Source organism: Hemicordylus capensis, chromosome 10, assembly GCF_027244095.1.
Source record: "Hemicordylus capensis ecotype Gifberg chromosome 10, rHemCap1.1.pri, whole genome shotgun sequence".
Taxonomy (NCBI): Eukaryota; Metazoa; Chordata; class Lepidosauria; order Squamata; family Cordylidae; genus Hemicordylus; species Hemicordylus capensis.
Window position 1 is genome coordinate 14915170 of NC_069666.1, and position 16478 is coordinate 14931647.

At 44.7% G+C, this 16478-nt stretch overlaps 1 protein-coding gene across 4 annotated transcripts in view; it reads right to left on the minus strand.

Moving 5' to 3' along the window:
- The window catches only part of MYO5A (myosin VA), a 116357-nt gene that overhangs the window by 52901 nt on the left and 46978 nt on the right, over positions 1-16478 (minus strand). For all 4 annotated transcript variants that reach the window (XM_053271802.1, XM_053271804.1, XM_053271801.1 and 1 more), the window contains 7 exons: positions 16023-16130; positions 13606-13712; positions 11899-12164; positions 10150-10231; positions 9277-9417; positions 7467-7592; positions 6943-7026 (listed from right to left, as the gene is read on the minus strand). In XM_053271802.1, coding sequence (XP_053127777.1) covers positions 6943-7026; positions 7467-7592; positions 9277-9417; positions 10150-10231; positions 11899-12164; positions 13606-13712; positions 16023-16130 — 914 coding nt within the window. The remainder of the gene's footprint in view (positions 1-6942; positions 7027-7466; positions 7593-9276; positions 9418-10149; positions 10232-11898; positions 12165-13605; positions 13713-16022; positions 16131-16478) is intronic.

Genomic DNA, 16478 nt, shown 5'->3' on the forward strand with positions numbered 1-16478 from the left:
ACACCCACTTAAGGACTGCCCGTCCAAATTCCGCAGCAGCCGCATTCCAAAGATCTATCGCATAGTGTTTCACAAATGTCTGATGAGACGACCAGGTAGCTGCTGTACAGATATCACTGAAGCGAATGCCTGATAGATGTGCAGCCGGTGTGGCATACGCCCTCGTCGAATGTGCCTTAATGGAATTCGGTGTTTGCTGACCTTGTTGGTCATAGGCCATCTTTATTAGCTCCACCAACCAGTAGGACAATTTCTGGTGAGATGGAGAATTGCCCTTGCATGGGCCTTGGAGATTCACAAATAGACGTTCTGTTTGTTGAACACGCAGAGTGGCCTTTCAGTAGTAGAGCAGTGCCCTACGGACATCCAGGGAATGCATTGCCTTTTCTAGAGGAGATGTGGGATTGCAGAAAAGGGTAGGAAGCACCACCTCAGTATTCAGATGAAAATCAGTCACAATCTTAGGCTTAAATTCTGTATCCAGGCACATCACCACACTGTCTGGATATATCTTTGTATATGGTTCATCAGTACGGAGTGCTCACAACTCACTGACGCACCTAGCTGTAGATATTGCCACCAAAAAGAGTGTTTTTAGGGTCACTAGTTTCAGTGGTGCTGCAGCCAGAGGTTCAAATGGAGGTTCTGTCAGGGATGAGAGGACTAAAGAAAGACTCCATTTGTCCGTTGGTAGCTGCACCGGCGGATATAAGTTATTTATCCCTCTCAGAAAATCCTTACATCTCGAATGGGTGAACACAGTTTTTCCATCCCATCTGTCATGTCGTGCAGATATGACAGCCATATGGACTTTAATGGAGACATTAGCTAAACCACTTCGCTTCAGAGTGGCCAGGTATAGCAAGACAGATTTTAGGCTAGCCTCCTTTGGAGCAAATCCCTTGGCAGCAGCGTGCAAACAGAATCTACGCCATTTTGTCCTGTAATTACGTCTGGTGGACGCTTTCCTGTTATTAAGGAGGATCTTCCTTAGAAGCCTATCCTCCAAGCAGTTAGACTCAGCACACCCAGGCTGGGGTGTAGCAACGTGCCCTGGCCATGCGATAGTAGATCCGTCCAGAGGGGTAGCCTCCTGAACCTGCCCCGGGATAGTCTGAGTAGCTGCGTGAACCATGGCTGTCTTGGCCACCATGATGCTACTACAATCGCTTGTGTCTTGTTGTGCAGGAGTTTGGCTATTACCCTGGGTAGCAGAGGCGTTAGCGAATAGGCATAGAACAGCCCTTGGCTCCAAAGATATCGAAAGGCATCGCCTTTGGACCTTGGTCCTATTCCCACTCTTGAGCAGTACTGTCCGCATTTCACATTCTCCGTGGTTGCGAACAGATCCACCTGTGGCGTTCCCCAGGACATAAATAGCTGTTGAATCATAACAGGATGCAGTTCCCACTCGTGCTGCTGAAGCAGCAGGTCTCAGCAGAGGGGATCTGCCAGACAATTCATTGTGCCTTTGATGTGTATCGTGGTGGGATAGATCTTGCGCGGGATACACCAATTCCATAATTGGAGACTGAGACTGCAAAGGGATCTGGACACTGTTCCTCCCTGCTTGTTTACATAAGCGATGGCTGTCGTATTGTCCATTTGCAGCTGGACGCAACGGCCGATCACCTGTGCCTGAAATGCAACCAAGGCCTTGTATGCTGCCAAAAGTTCTAGGACATTGATGTGTAACGTATGCTCCTTCTGGGAGCACCGACCCTGTACTCTGCGGTGCAGCAGGTGGGTGCCCCACCCTAGCATCGAGGCATCAGTAGTCAATATGATAGTCAGTTGCGGGGGGAAGAAAGGCATGCCCCCCCAACATGTTTTCCTCCTTTGTCCACCAGTGCAGGGAGGGCAAGACGTGTCCTGGCAGCGTGACCCGCTTGGACTGGGGCTCGAGTCGTGGGTGATATGCCTTGAGAAACCACGCTTGCAATTTGCGCATCCTGAGTTTCACAAAGTGGACCACTGTGGTACAAGACGCCATGAGTCCCAGCAGCACCTGTACTTTCTGTGCGGTTTGCGTCGGCGACTTCTGAAAGTCCTGGATGATGCGCCATATACGTTGGAAGCGCTCCACAGGCAGAAAAGCTTTCTGTTTCTTCACATCCAATTGTGCGCCGATGTATTGCAGACGCTTCATCAGTTCCAGAAACGACTTCTCCCAATTGATCTGGATACCCAAATTCTCCAGCAGGGAAGTCATCATATTTATGTTCCGCAACACTTGCTCTTGAGTCTTGGCTGTCAGAAGCCAGTCGTCTAAATAAGGATACACTGACAGCCCCTGGGTCCTTAGGTAAGCTATTATCACCGCCATGCACTTTGTAAACACCCTTGGGGCGGTGACGAGGCCAAAGGTTAACACATTGTACTGAAAGATCTCTGTGCCCATCGTGAAGCGGAGATATTTGCGATGGGACTCTTGTATTCCAATATGGAAGTACGCATCCTTTAGATTGAGTGATGCAATCCATTGCTCCTCGTGGAGGGGCGGAAAGATGGCTTGCAGCGTTGTCATCCTGAACTTTTGTACTTCGATGTATTGGTTCAATCCACGGAGATCCATTATCGGTCTTATTCCTCGACCATGCTTGGGGATCTGAAAATACCTGGAATAATATCCCGTCTGGCCTAGAGCCCACTGCACTGGTGTTATTGCTCTCTTCAACAAGAGCTTCTGCACTTCCTCCCGCAGCACTTGCATTTTGGGTGTGTACCGTATCCCGAGAAATGGCAGGTATTCCTTGAACTCCAGAGCGTAGCCTGTCTTGATTATGCAGAGAACCCATTGGTCGGATGTTATATGGTGCCATGCTTGAGCATGGCTTGCCGGTTTGATGTACTCTCTAGCTGAACACAAGGAGATGGTGGTCCTTGGGCTGATCATTCTTGAGGTATTCAATTTGAGGCTGCAGTGGTGTACAGTCGGGCCCTGACGCAGATCAAAGTTGCTGCTTGGCTTGTGGAACCCCTTTAGCACGGCCTGTCTGGGCCATCTTGTTTCATGGGTAGTAGGGTTTCCTGTTACCGCTATTGAATCGCTGATAAGGGTGCCTGTAGTCCCTACGGTCAGGTTGACGATAGGAAGTTTGTCTTCTCTGATAGTGGTTATACTGTTGATATTTAGCAGTAGTTATTGAATAACGTGGGTTCATAAAGGAGCGTGCTGTGATCTTTGATTTTTTTCCACTGCTCCATATTCTCATCAGTCTTGTCGGAGAAAAGACCTTCTCCATCAAAGGGTAAGTTCTCGATGCGGTCCTTCATGTCCGGTTGTAGGCCAGTCGCTCTCAACCAGGCATGTCTCCTCAAAATAATGGACATGGTCAGTGTCCTCGACTCTGACTCTGCCAGATGTTTTGCATTCACCAGTTGTTGACGGGTTGCAGCGGTTGTCTTTGCAAACACCAACTCAAAGTTCTTTACAAAGTCACCTGGCTCCAGGCTCGTTTGTTGGTCAAACAAGGCTTCCCAAAGGGAATGTTTATATTTTGCTTGACAAGCAATATAATTAGCAATCTTTATAGACAATCAGGCTGTGGAATAAGCGCGCCTGCCTAAGGCATCTAACTTTCGGCCCTCTTTATCAGCTAGGGTCGTATGCCTCTTGCCTCCCTTGGACGTGGTACCACAATCCACCACCAAAGAATTAGGAGATGGGTGACGTATAAGGTATCCGTTCTCTTCTTCTTGGATACGGTACAATGCCTCCAATCGCTTAGAGGTGGGTGCTGACGTTTGCAGCACTTACCACGCCAATTTCGCTGCCCTGGTTATATGAGATAGCACAGGTATATACACTGGCTGTAATCCGGTAGCCAATTTCATAATATTGTACACAGGATCCTCCAATTTGGTAGTCTTTTGTTTGAGGTTTAAACCTAACACCCGTGCCATCTCCGCCACCTGCTGGTGGTACCCCTTCATCTCTTTGTTAGGCGATGTGGACGGGATAGCTGCCACATTTGACTCCGGGTCTGGCAGACTTGGTTCCTCTGGATCCAACGAGTCCGGTTCAGAAGACTCTGAGGTACAGTCATCATCATCATCATCATCATCCACATCAGAGGAGACAGGTAAGGTTCCTGTCACCGTGGCGGCAGCTGGAATCAGTTGCGGTACAGGGGCAGGTAGCCTCGTCTGCGTTGCTGTCTGTGTAGCCATCTGGTGTAGCATGGGCCTCAGTGTTAGCTGTGGTGTAAAATTGGTCTGGAATAACACATCCCACTGATGCAATGGTGCGCCAGCCTGAAGCAACACAGTACGTTTTGACATTAGTGGAAGGCAGGTCTGTACGGACAACTCCGCTTGCAGCACTTGTGGAACAGATGTTTGCACGGCCATCTCTTTCAGTTGATGTCACAACGGGGGCTCACATTCCCTATCCCTCAGCCACTGAGAGAAGAGAGAGTACTCCTCCCCAGTCACTAGACAGGAGTCCCCCCAACCACCATGGGGCAAAAGCCCAGTAACAGGAGTGCCCTTCAGGGAGATAGATGGGATCCTAGGAACTCCTAGAATATCAGAGTCTTGAAAACTCATAAATGTCCCCACTGAAGGTGTGCTCTCTTCCGAGCACAGCAGGCGGATAAGGCATGTGACATCCTGGTCCTGTATTCCCTCACACACGGGTGACTGCGGGCACCTTGTAGCGTGCTCCTGTTGTGGAATGACCTCTACAACAAAATAGTCTTGTTCCTCTTCGAACTCAACATCAGTGTCGAGCACCGTGTCAGCAATCATTGCCACCGTCTCCTGCACTTGCGTTATTCTCGACGTCAAGGCGGTCTCCGGGTTCGTGGCATAGCTCAAAGTCAAGGCTGCCACAGACTTAGATGTCGACACTGATACTGACTTGGATGTCGAAGCCAATACTGACTTCGATGTTGTTGCCGGAGCTGATCGTGGCTCCAATCGGGAGTCCCTCGATCCCGAGGCCGAATCCGACAGTCGTCCTGAGCAGTTTGAACATGGCTCCCTCGAGGCGGAGTGTCCTCTCTGTGCCTTGCTGTGGGCAGTGCACGGCGTCGATGGCGACTGACGTGGTGTAGGCGCCGGGGATAAAGATGCCGCTCAATCCCGCGATTCTTGCAGGACCTGAAGGCCCGTAGGTGAGGGTGTGTGAACCTCAACCTGGGTATGGTGCTCCTTATGCTTATGCTTCAGTTTTTTTCGTGGCGGCTCCAACGCATAAGCTCTGCCCTTCCTTTTAGGGCTGGCCCACGGGCCCCCCAGCTTTTTAAACAGATCCTTGTCTCTCTACGCTGTGGCAATCAACATTGCGGCAGCCAAAGGCAAGGTTGAGGCGGCCGATTTAGCCTTCGATGTCGAGGTCTTAGATGCTGCAGTTTTAGCCATCAATGAACTCTCTCCCCCAGCCAGGAGCGTGAAGGCCTTCTTAGGCAATAACGCTTCCTCCAACAAATATACTTTAAGGCACGCCTCGTGATTTTTCAGTGCCTTCTTGTTAAAAGTTGCGCAGACAGAACATTGTTTGGTATCATGAGCCTCCCCCAAACAAAACAAATAGAGTGTGGCCATCAGTTGAGGGAATTTTTCCACGGCAATTCCCATACCGCTTAAAGGTAGTCTTCTCCTTACCCAGTTTTGCCTTTGCAGACATGTTTTAGCAAGAATGGTCGTACATTCCGAGGTTGTAAGGGAGAGAGAGAGAGAGAATGCCTAGTCCAAGGAGTAGAGAAAAAGAATTGTCCAAGTCCGTTCCCAGAGTCGTTATCCGAAAGCCAGTATTGTGCCAAATCCAAAGGTTCTAAACAGTAAGAGTAATCAGAGTCCGTTCCAGGTTTTAGAGGGTTAAATCAGTCAAGAAATAAAACTAAATCCGAGGAGCAAACTAATCCGAGGACTGATCGCTATGGCGGTCAGAAAGAAACTGAGAGAGAAGACCCCCAACCACCGCTAGAAGGTACTGCAGTCACGTGCAGGCGGTGGTTGCTGGCGTCGCGAGGAGCAAGCGAATTCTACCCGAAGCTGGTCTGCACAGGCGCAGAACCCACTACTTATGAACGTTGGAACCACTTTCCAGATCTTAAAGTTCATATCATAGCTTTCATACTTTCCAGAAGCTAGTCTGTAAAAATGCATAAAGTTAATTTCTAGTTTTGCTTCACAAAATACCTTGTACATTAGCAAATGTATTGAAGCATATGCTTTCATGACCTAGAGCAGACTTCATCAGTTGCATGAAGTGCAGTCTACCTGCCTACATGTTGCATGTCACACACACACACACACACACACACACACACTGATAGAGAAAAGTTGTCAAATGGCCCAGAAATGTAAAAGGCCTAAGACTGTGATAATTCTATAAGATAAATTATCATGCTTCCCTTATATACTTTTAAGTTTTACATAAAACAGTTTTTTTCTCATGTGAATTACTGAAGCCTAAACTTTTATACATGTACTTCAGATGCATAGGTAAACACTTGATATAACTGCAACAACAGTATACTTTTCCCAAGTTCAACGTATTTCACTCTATACATATTTCTAAGCAGTTCTGAGGACCAAAACACTCACAAGGACTTGACATTTTCGGTTGAGGATTTTGCAATTCCTTTAAAACAGAATAAACTGTCTAGAGAGTCACTTCTAAAAGCTAGAAGGCATGTTAGGAGATATGGCAATTAGACCTCATTTATGCTATGCTATAAAAATATTTTGAGGAAAATTATAGGGGAGTTCTATAATAATTACATGGTTTAAGGACATTTTAAAAGGGGTACAGGGGATAAATATTCAATATCATACCCAATCAAAGCAATTTTTAAAAAATGTATATCTGAGTGGGCTGAGATTATCAGGAACTCAACCTTTATTTGTTAGATTTTTATACTGCCTTTAATTAAAACAATCAAGGTGGTTTACAAAACATTTGGTACTGAGGGAAATAATCTCAATACTAACCTTACTTGACTTTAGAACCTTGATTTGTTCTTCATAGACAGTGTCTTTGTTTTTTTCCAAAAACCCTTCACATTGATACTCCACCTGGAAATATAAATATCTAGTTTTACAAGAAAAATCCTAGAAGGATGAGTATACAGGGTTTGGTTTTGGTTTTTAAATCCACCCATAACCACCTAAACTGAGAAAGGAGCTGTACAGGAATAGGACTCTAATATCCCCAGGGCTCTTGATTACATGGAGAAAATGTAGGCACATGTAGTCATGTGGACATAGAGCTTCTGCACACCAGTGTTAAATGCATGGATACTTCAAGGAACAAGTGAACATCCTTATTTGTTAAGTCACTGACTGACAAAACTGTGACAGTTCCTTCCAATACCTTTGCTTACTTCCATTTACTCAACAACTGCAAGCCTTTCATTTGGAAGTGGACCACACACAAATATTCCTCCAGCTGTCCCAGATCAGATGGGACAAGAAGAAAACATTTACTAAACCAGTTAAGAAACATAAATCCTTACCTTATCTGCAAAATGCTGGATGATAAAAGCTTTATTTGACAAACGGGGCTTTTCAAAGAGTGCAGTTTTATTCAAGTGAGTATTATATAATTTCTGGGCCCAACTATTATCTGAACCTTTAGGCATCTAGAGAAGGGAAACATTAAAAGAAAAGTTACCCTGATGCCCCTTTGAAATGAATAAAAAGAAGAAGATCAGTCTACAGCAGACATGGAAACCACAGTTCATCTGAATTGTTGCCACTCAAAGAAATATGAATGGTTAATGTTACATATTGTTGCCAGCCACAAGAAATATGGACCATCTTTCTGGGAGTACCTCTGTAAGTACCCTCTTGTACACCACATTACAAGTTATTAAGAGCTAATGCATTGTCCTTTTAGGGAGAGTCTCTAAGAAAAATACACATATCCCTCAAGTGAGGAAAGAGGATGGATTGATTCAGACAACGTATTTCTTCTCCACATAAGCAAGGAAAAAGCTAAGCAGAGAAAGACCAGCAGGAGGAGGGACACACAAAACCAAGGAAATTAGACCTTAGCCCTGCTGTGCAAAGTAAAAGCTGACCCTGCTCTAAAAAGCTCTGTCATAATTCATGACAAAATCTCCCAAACACACACAGTACATCACTAACAAACACAAGGTTTTTAAACTGTGAAGCCATGCTTGCGTTGTAAGACTTTTAACAGCCAAATCCTGCACACATTTACTCAGAAGAAAGTGCCATTGAATTCTACAGGGTTCCCTCCTAAGGAAGTGCACAAGGCCTCCTTTAGACATTCTTTTACCGGTCCCTGCCTATGTGACTGCTAGCCACATCAGGAACGCGCACAGATGGATGACTGTGGACCAGTGTTCCCTCTAACAGTGATTCCCAGATGTTATTGACTACAACTCTCAGCATCCCCAGCTGCAATGGCCTTTGGCTGGGGATTCTGGGAGTTGTAGTCAACAACATCTGGGAATTCCTGTTAGAGGGAACACTGCTGTGGACATTCTCTGTCCACCATGGGGACAAACATGGGAGCAGCAGCAACCCCATCGGAAAGAATACATCTAAAGGGGATGAAGACATTGTGAGAGGAGAAAAGCTTTAAGAAGAATTTTCAACATAACTGATATCTGCATACAGTTTTTACACTTTTTGCTGCACAGAAGGGCTTTCTGTGTTACAAACTGGTAGCTTTAAGTGGCCCTTAAGGCCCAACTAGACTTTAAAAGGGCCATGGTAATCATCAACCCAAATCTCCTCAACAATGTACAAGAGATTTCAGGACAGGAAGTTGTACTGAATTGTACACTTTTCAGTACAAGAAATGTGTGGTGTGACTTAGTTCTGGTCAGTAGCTGCACAGCTCTTGCAAGTGACAGCCAATGAATTGGAGCGAGGCAGGGAAATGTGGAAAACAATGGCATCACATCATAAACGTCTTTTATTAGACCAGTGATTCCCAACCTGGGTTCCTCCAGAAGTTGCTGAACTACAACTCCCAGCACCCCCAGCTTCAATTATCAGGAAGTCACATGGGGAAGATGAGGGTCATGCATTCTCCATAACATCTAGTTGAACCCATAGACAGATGGCAATAAAAGGTGATAGAACAGAGGGTCTTTTTGTTGCCAAGGGGGCGGGGGAGGGCTATATCGGTGGGAATTTATTCAATACATTTTGTCCTCACAAGTTCCAGAACTGTTTTTTCTAAGACATACAGAGTGCTTAAATATTAAACTGCAGATGTTTATTCTTCCCCGCATTGCCCCAAACAGTGAAGAGCACTCAGCACCCACCTGAGGTCATAAGTGTCCTTACCTTACATTCCTCATCTAGCAAATCCAAAATGCCCAGTTTTGCTTCTATGAGATTGATACAAGGCTGATTATCATAGAAATCAATCAATGTCCATGGAATTTGTTCCCTCATGTATTCTTCTTGCTCCAGCTTAAAGACATGCTATAGGAAAAATAAAGAAATCAGGAGATATCCATTTTTCCAAGCCGGGGGTGGGGGGTGAAGCAGAGTTCTGCTTAGGAAGACTGACAAGATGTGGACTGCACCAGCTATCCCTAGGGCACATCTTGGGAAACACGGCATGGACAGAGCATTAGAGAAGCTCTGCACTGATCTGGAGCAGTAGTCCCCAACCATTACTTTTAGGCGAACCACTACATTGTTACCGAAAGGTTTTGCGGACCACCAGTAAGCCTTGACTGCCACCTGGGTCCTCCAGTTGCCTTCGCCACGGCCTCCTTCCTCCTCTTCCTCTTCTCACCACCTCTGCCACAGCCATTACACTGCCCACTGTTGCCGAGGAGAGTGGGGGGATCCAACACATCCTCTCTCGCTGGGGTGTGGAAAGATGGATCCCATCTCCTCATTGGTTGCATGAAGACCCTGCCTCCAGCAAGCTCTTGGTGTGGCAAGTGAGGGGATGGAATGTGTCCTGCTGTGCATCAGTATAAGAGGGTGTGTCATGTGCCCCTGCTTCCCCCACCAAGAATGGGCAGCACAATGGTCATGGCAGGGCTGGCGAGAAGAGGAGGCAGGAGGCACAAGTGTCATGGACCACCTGTAATACCTTTGCGGACCACAGGTTGGAAACCACTGATCTAGAGGATCCACATGACAGAATGGGCCCCTGGAGGGGTAGAAGTGCAAAGAACATGCCAGTTGTTTCTCACTTACCATATTGAACTGTTGCTGCAGTTTCTCATTGGCATAGTTTATACAGAACTGTTCAAAGCTGTTTATCTCGAATGTTTCAAACCTGAAAAACAGAGACAGCTACCAGCACAACTTAAAGCAGTAAACTAATGGCTTCACAGCTTGGCCACAACATACAACTCCATTCTAGCTAACTGTTAGTTCTCAGTTGGCCGTGTCAACATGAGGGGCGGGCTAGATGCAAAATAGACAGAATGTAGTACTTCCATAATTTCAATATTTCTAGTGAGAGGAGAGCAGGACCATCAGCTGAACAACAGAAGAGATTACCAATGGGGTGAAGCCAAAAATTTCCCCACCCTGAAATGTTGGTGGCGAGGGTGGTGGTGGGGGGGAGAGAGAGAATACTGACAGCAAATAAAGAGTGAGGGTGGACAATTTTTCTAGAAAAGAACAAGGGAAGACCAAAACAAACTATAGGCCCAAGTATACTTCATAGAAATTCCTTTCCACAATGCAGAACGTTTGGGGTCTCTACTAGCAGAATCTTGGGCTTATTCTGCTCCTTTTCTGGCAAAAATTTCTAATTGCTAACTGTCCAATATTGCCAACTGACTGGTTGTCAACAGTGTTCCCTCCAATTTGTTTCATCTGAGTGCAGAATGGGTTTTGAGCTGTGCAGCAGTATCAAGGCAGTGTGTGCACATGCATGCAGAGTGGGGCCTTCCTGATTCAACTAGATCCTGATTCAATTAGATCCTGAGCAGGATCTAAAATTAACTGCGTGGACGTCAAAGAACTTATGTGCGTGTGCACATGATGTGCATGCCTTAGAGAGAACACCAGTTGTCAACAGGTGGCTGAAAATGAGAGAATCTTAGGAGCAAAGAGTCTCCAGTTTTCAAGCCCAGGACAAGATTAGCGTATTTTCTGGAAGAAAGGCCACGGCGCATATATTTTTCAAAGTTACTTTAAAGTGCCTACTGCCTTTACGCAGATGCAGCCTTTACACCAGAAATAAGGGGCAAGGGAAGGAGGTGCAGCAGCAGCTCAGCAGGACCCTCCAATCAACAATAGATTCCACATGGTCAAGAGGACCTGGAAGGAACAAAGGCAGCGGAAGAACAGTGGCGACAGCACAGTTGGGCCTTCCTAGCCCTGGATTTGCATGCTCCCCCGCTTTCCATTTTCCATGGAGCGCCATTTGCGCTCCACCTGGGGGCATTTTGGCCCCTTGCTCTCTCCCCCACTGGAGGTACTTTAGCTGCGGTCTTTACTCTGATGTGGCGTTTCTGATGTGATTTTTAAAGAATTCCAGCTGCAGCCTTTCTACCAGAAAATACAGTAACTCTCTATCTTCTTGTATCCTGTTTTAATGGCAGAGTTCATTGTCAAGACAATCTCAAGGCCAAGCAAACTGTTTGGACTGCATGCTCTTATTCGCACCAGTTGAAGCAGAGAATACTCGGAAAACTGATTCACACATGCATATCCATCCCTTGATTTCTCACAACTTGATTACTCAGCACTTGGTGAGTGATGTATGAACTGATTCCATCAAACAATACAGTGTGGATGTAAATGTATGAACATTCTATTTGTTGTGCATGATCTGTGATGGCCCATCCTCATATGCAAGTCATCACTTGATGCTGCAGTCATCAAGTGATGAACACACAACGATAAACCAACCAAAGATACAATATTGTTTTAAGTAACGTCTTCACTAATAGTTATAGTAGACAATCTTGATGCACAGAGAACACTCACCCATAGATGTCCAAGACACCAATGAAAGAATGCTGCTTCATGGTAGAATGTAGAGCTTTGTTCACATGATCTACAATCCAGTTAAACAGATTAGCATAGATATGTTTGGCAAGAGCATCCCTCGCATTTATGGCCTGCAGTTTGGAAATTGGCTTGATGTATGTCTCTGTGGCAGTAGCAAGCTTCCTATGGCAAAGCCAGTGAGCCATCTGTTCATACTCCACTCCCATGAGATCACAGAAGATGTTGAGGGGTTCGTGTTTGGGCTATAATGAGAAAAATCTCCTTAGATCTAAAAACAACTATTTACTACCAACAGTACACTTACTAATGTTTGCTCTCCAACATACCCTAGATTTTAGGTGAGAAGATGAATCAGCAATAACCATATGGGCTACACTCCTTGCTTTTAGACAACATACTAAAATTAAAAGTTCAATATCCCAATTCTCCTGCAAACTGCCCCTATTCCTTAACCCTGCCCCTACTTCTTGGAGGAAGACTCGGGGATAGAAGTGTTGACTTCTGTATTTTGATGAGGTCATTCCACATCTAGAAAAGCATTCTGCATGTATTCTGTTGGACTAGGACCGGGGAGACCCCAGTTCAAATCCCCATTCAGCCATGGTACTTGCTGGGTGACTCTGGGTCAGTCACTTCTCTCTCAGCCTAACCTACTTCACAGGGTTGCTGTGAGGAGAAACCTAAGTATGCAGTACACTGCTCTGGGCTCCTTGGAGGAAGAGCAGGATATAAAATGTTAATAAATAAATAAATAAATAAATACTATAGTTTCCGATATATCACAACGTTGTTCCTTTGCAAGCATCAAAATAACATTTACAGCTCTTGCAACGAACTTCCAGAAACAATGTCCATTCAGATGATCCTCCAACCAGAGTTTGGAAGACTGCGAGCGAGTGTTGCATACAGATATTTCGTTCTCTCCTTATGTATACAGCTTAATTTGTTTGTTTATCATATTTCTGATCCACCTGATATGTACATCTCTAGGTGGTGTACAAAATTAAAAATATTTAAAAGTCACAGATTAAAATACAGGACAATAAAATAAAATAGTTATTAAAACAAGTATTAAAAATTATTAAAACAATAATTCTAATTAAAAGCCTGAGAAAACAGGAGAGTCTTGAGGTTCTTCCTGAAAACAAACAGAGAAGAAGTTGTTCTTATTTCAGTAGGGAGCATATTCCAAAGCCCCGGGGCAGCCACAGAGAAAGCCAGTGGCATCCGTATGGGTCGCCACCAAACGAGCCAGTGGCATCTGTAAGTGGACCTCTCCAGAAGATCATAACTGGCAGCAGCATTTATGACAAAGGAGGTAGTCCCTTAAATAGCCTGGACCTAAGCCATGAAGGGCTTTATAGGTAAGAACCAGCACTTTGTTAAAACAAACCACTGTTAGCTATGATATTCAAACTAGTAAACTGTGGTCTGAGAAATTCCTCAACATAGTTATTTTCAAAAGATCCGCGAATTTAACAGAGTCAGTGTGACAAAGAAGGGGGGAAAGTAAATTGATTTTTAAATTTGAAGGGCATCGTGGAAGAGGAGAGAAAGTAAAAACAGCATGGAAATAGAAATCACTCACCGTCTACAGTACACCTACAGTGTACAGAGCCAAGAATAGCCAAGAAAACTATAAATGTTACACTGGAAACAGCTTTAAGCTCATTTGTAACTTACTGGTATTGTACAGCTGTCAGCATCCCGTGATGTGAATGCCACATTGCCTAAGTGAAGAATAGCAGCAAGGATTTGAAAAATTCCCATCTGGCAGGAATCAACAATACCTGTGGGGGGAGGGGATAAAGGATAAATCAAAATTATTTTTGTGAAGATGAAATGAAAAGCCAAATCCAATTAAACATCTGAATAACCATGACACAAGAACAACAATAACTACTTCGAGTGGGGCAACGTTTGGCAGGAAAACCACATAAGAAGAAATAGTTAACCTCTCCCCATGTATCCTTTAGAAAAAGGGGCATTTCTGGTTAGAAGCATGCTTCTTCAGTGCATGTTCACTTCTTAGAAAGGGAATGGATCAGTAAGGGTGCTTAGAAGAATATGGAATTCCAGCTCAGGAAACTTACAGTTCAGGAGACACCGACAAGCATTCTAAGCAGTGGGAAAAGTAGATTTCACATGTTAGTTTGAGTTAGCCTTTTGCTCCAGGACTGTAGTCGCCAGATACACCAGATGAATTCAAGGAAGAATTAGCCAAGTTTTGGGAAATACAGAACCTTGTTATTCACAGGGGTTCCATTCCTCACCTACTACCACAAGAAACGGAACCGCGAGTAATGAGACATTACTCCTATCAGAAAGGGTGTTAGGATCCAGGATGGAGGGAAAGAGCCAGGCCGGGGTGGGGGGGGCACAGAAAAAGCACAAAATTATGTACTTTACTGTGCTCCATGCACCCTGGATATGTCCAGGAATACCCCCCAAGCTGCAAAACGCCCCCCAAACTGGAAAAAATCACAGTGGGAAATTAGTCTTTTTCCAATAAATGAGTCAGAAAATGGCATCCAGAAGTGACCTCTGCAGTCACTTCCAGCTCTCTATGAATCGCGGATATGTGGGTTTTAATATACATATTAAATATACATACATATACATATAATATACCCATAATATACATACATATAATATACCCTTCATATACACAGATACTGAAAACGGGTGTCAGACACCCTGTGGAACCACAAATAGTGGTTCCGCGAGTAACAAGGTTCTATTGTAATGCTTAAAAGGTATGGGCTAAGGAATTCCAAGTCTGCTTAACTCCTCAGATGAAGAGAGAGAAATGACTTAAAACATCTCCCTGTAAACTTCTCACTGGGAGGGTTCAAACAACTGAAGCAAACATGACCTGATTACACACACTGCCTTCACCACGCATGTCCATCAACATCATGGTTGTTTAAACCATAGCTCTGCTATCCACACCCAGTGCCGAGCTTGAAATGTATTTTACAAGCCACAATTAAGTCTGTATTTGAAACCAGATTTGCATTTCAAGCCATGATGTTGACATCACAGCTCAGATACTGATCCAAGGCAGGACAGGAGGGAGCATGAATGAGAATGAGCTCACGTGCCTCCTCAAATGAATAAACCATGGTTTCTTAAGTTGTGTGAACCTACCCATATACTCTGGCAAAATGGGTTGTTGTTTTGTTTGTTTTAGGATTACAATTAGAAGATATTTGTTCGTATTCATGTTTGTCATAAGATACAAAGTTATACTGGTGGTTGTGTACTGAATGCAGTCGAGGTAGCAAAAGCACTGTTGTAACTGGGTAGTGGGGATTCCATATGCAGACTGGGATACAGAGAGTCTGGTCAGTAAAAGTCAATGGCGTATAACTGTTACTGGTTGGAATGTGTTTATTCTAACTTTGTAAAGGAGAGACTGTATATTTATTTCAAACAAGAATAAATCCTTGATGGTTGTTTTTGTTTATCTTGGATGGCCACTTTTACTGTCAATTCCCATAGGAAGACAGAAGGATTATTGTGCCAGTACAATACAGCTACCTTGAAATGCTTGATGGTTCATAGTGAGTGCTAGAAATTTCCTCAAGTGCGAGTAGCAGTGGATTAGCCAGTTCTAAATGTCTCAAAGCCTCCTGGCAGGGCATCACATATGCTTCCTTGGAATCTTCAAACAGTTGCAACACAGAAAGTAGCATGAGGGGCTATGCAGGCCACTGTCTTACACAACACAGTGAGGTCATTCACACAATCAAAAACTGTGTTCTACCCGGGCTTGAGAGCTGTGTGTGGAAGCAATGTAAGAGGAAAACCTGGGAAGAAGTGATTGTGTGGAAGCAATATACGAGGAAAAGCTATCCAGGTTCTCCTCTTACCTTGCTTCCACACAATCACTTCTACTCAGGTTTCCCTCCTACCTGGCTTTCACACAACCAAAAACTGGCAGCACACACAGCTCCCAAACCTGGGTAGAACACAGTTTTTGATTGTGTGAACGACCTCAGTGTATGTATGCTCATCTTTTCAAACAGTCATTTTGTAAAGAATAAATAATGGATGACTGAAACAGTAACCACGATACAAGCGCTGCAGAAAATTACCAAGCAGTGTGCAAGCCCGTCGTGTGTTCACCATCTCCTTTGCATCATCAATCCCATCAATCATCGGGCTGCCCCCTTGCTTTGTATAGTGGAAATAGTTTGCATTACCTATTTAAAAACAAAAACATACACACATACTTTTTTAATATACCAAGAAGAAATGCCCATTGTAAGCACGTGTGTCAACCAAGACATGAGAAGGCTGAAGAAATTGTCCCGAAGTTAAACTGAAAAGCAGAACACAGGGACATAGGAAGCTGCCATCTACTGAGTCATACCATTGGCCCATCTAACTCTCTCAGCCCTATCTTGGAGATGCTACCAGGGAGGTAACTTGGAACCTAGATGCTCTTCCTAGAGCAGCTCCATCCCCTGAGGGGAATATCTTCCAGTGCTCACAAATCAATTCTCCCATTCGTATGCAACCAGGGCAGACCCTGCTTAGCTAAGGGGACA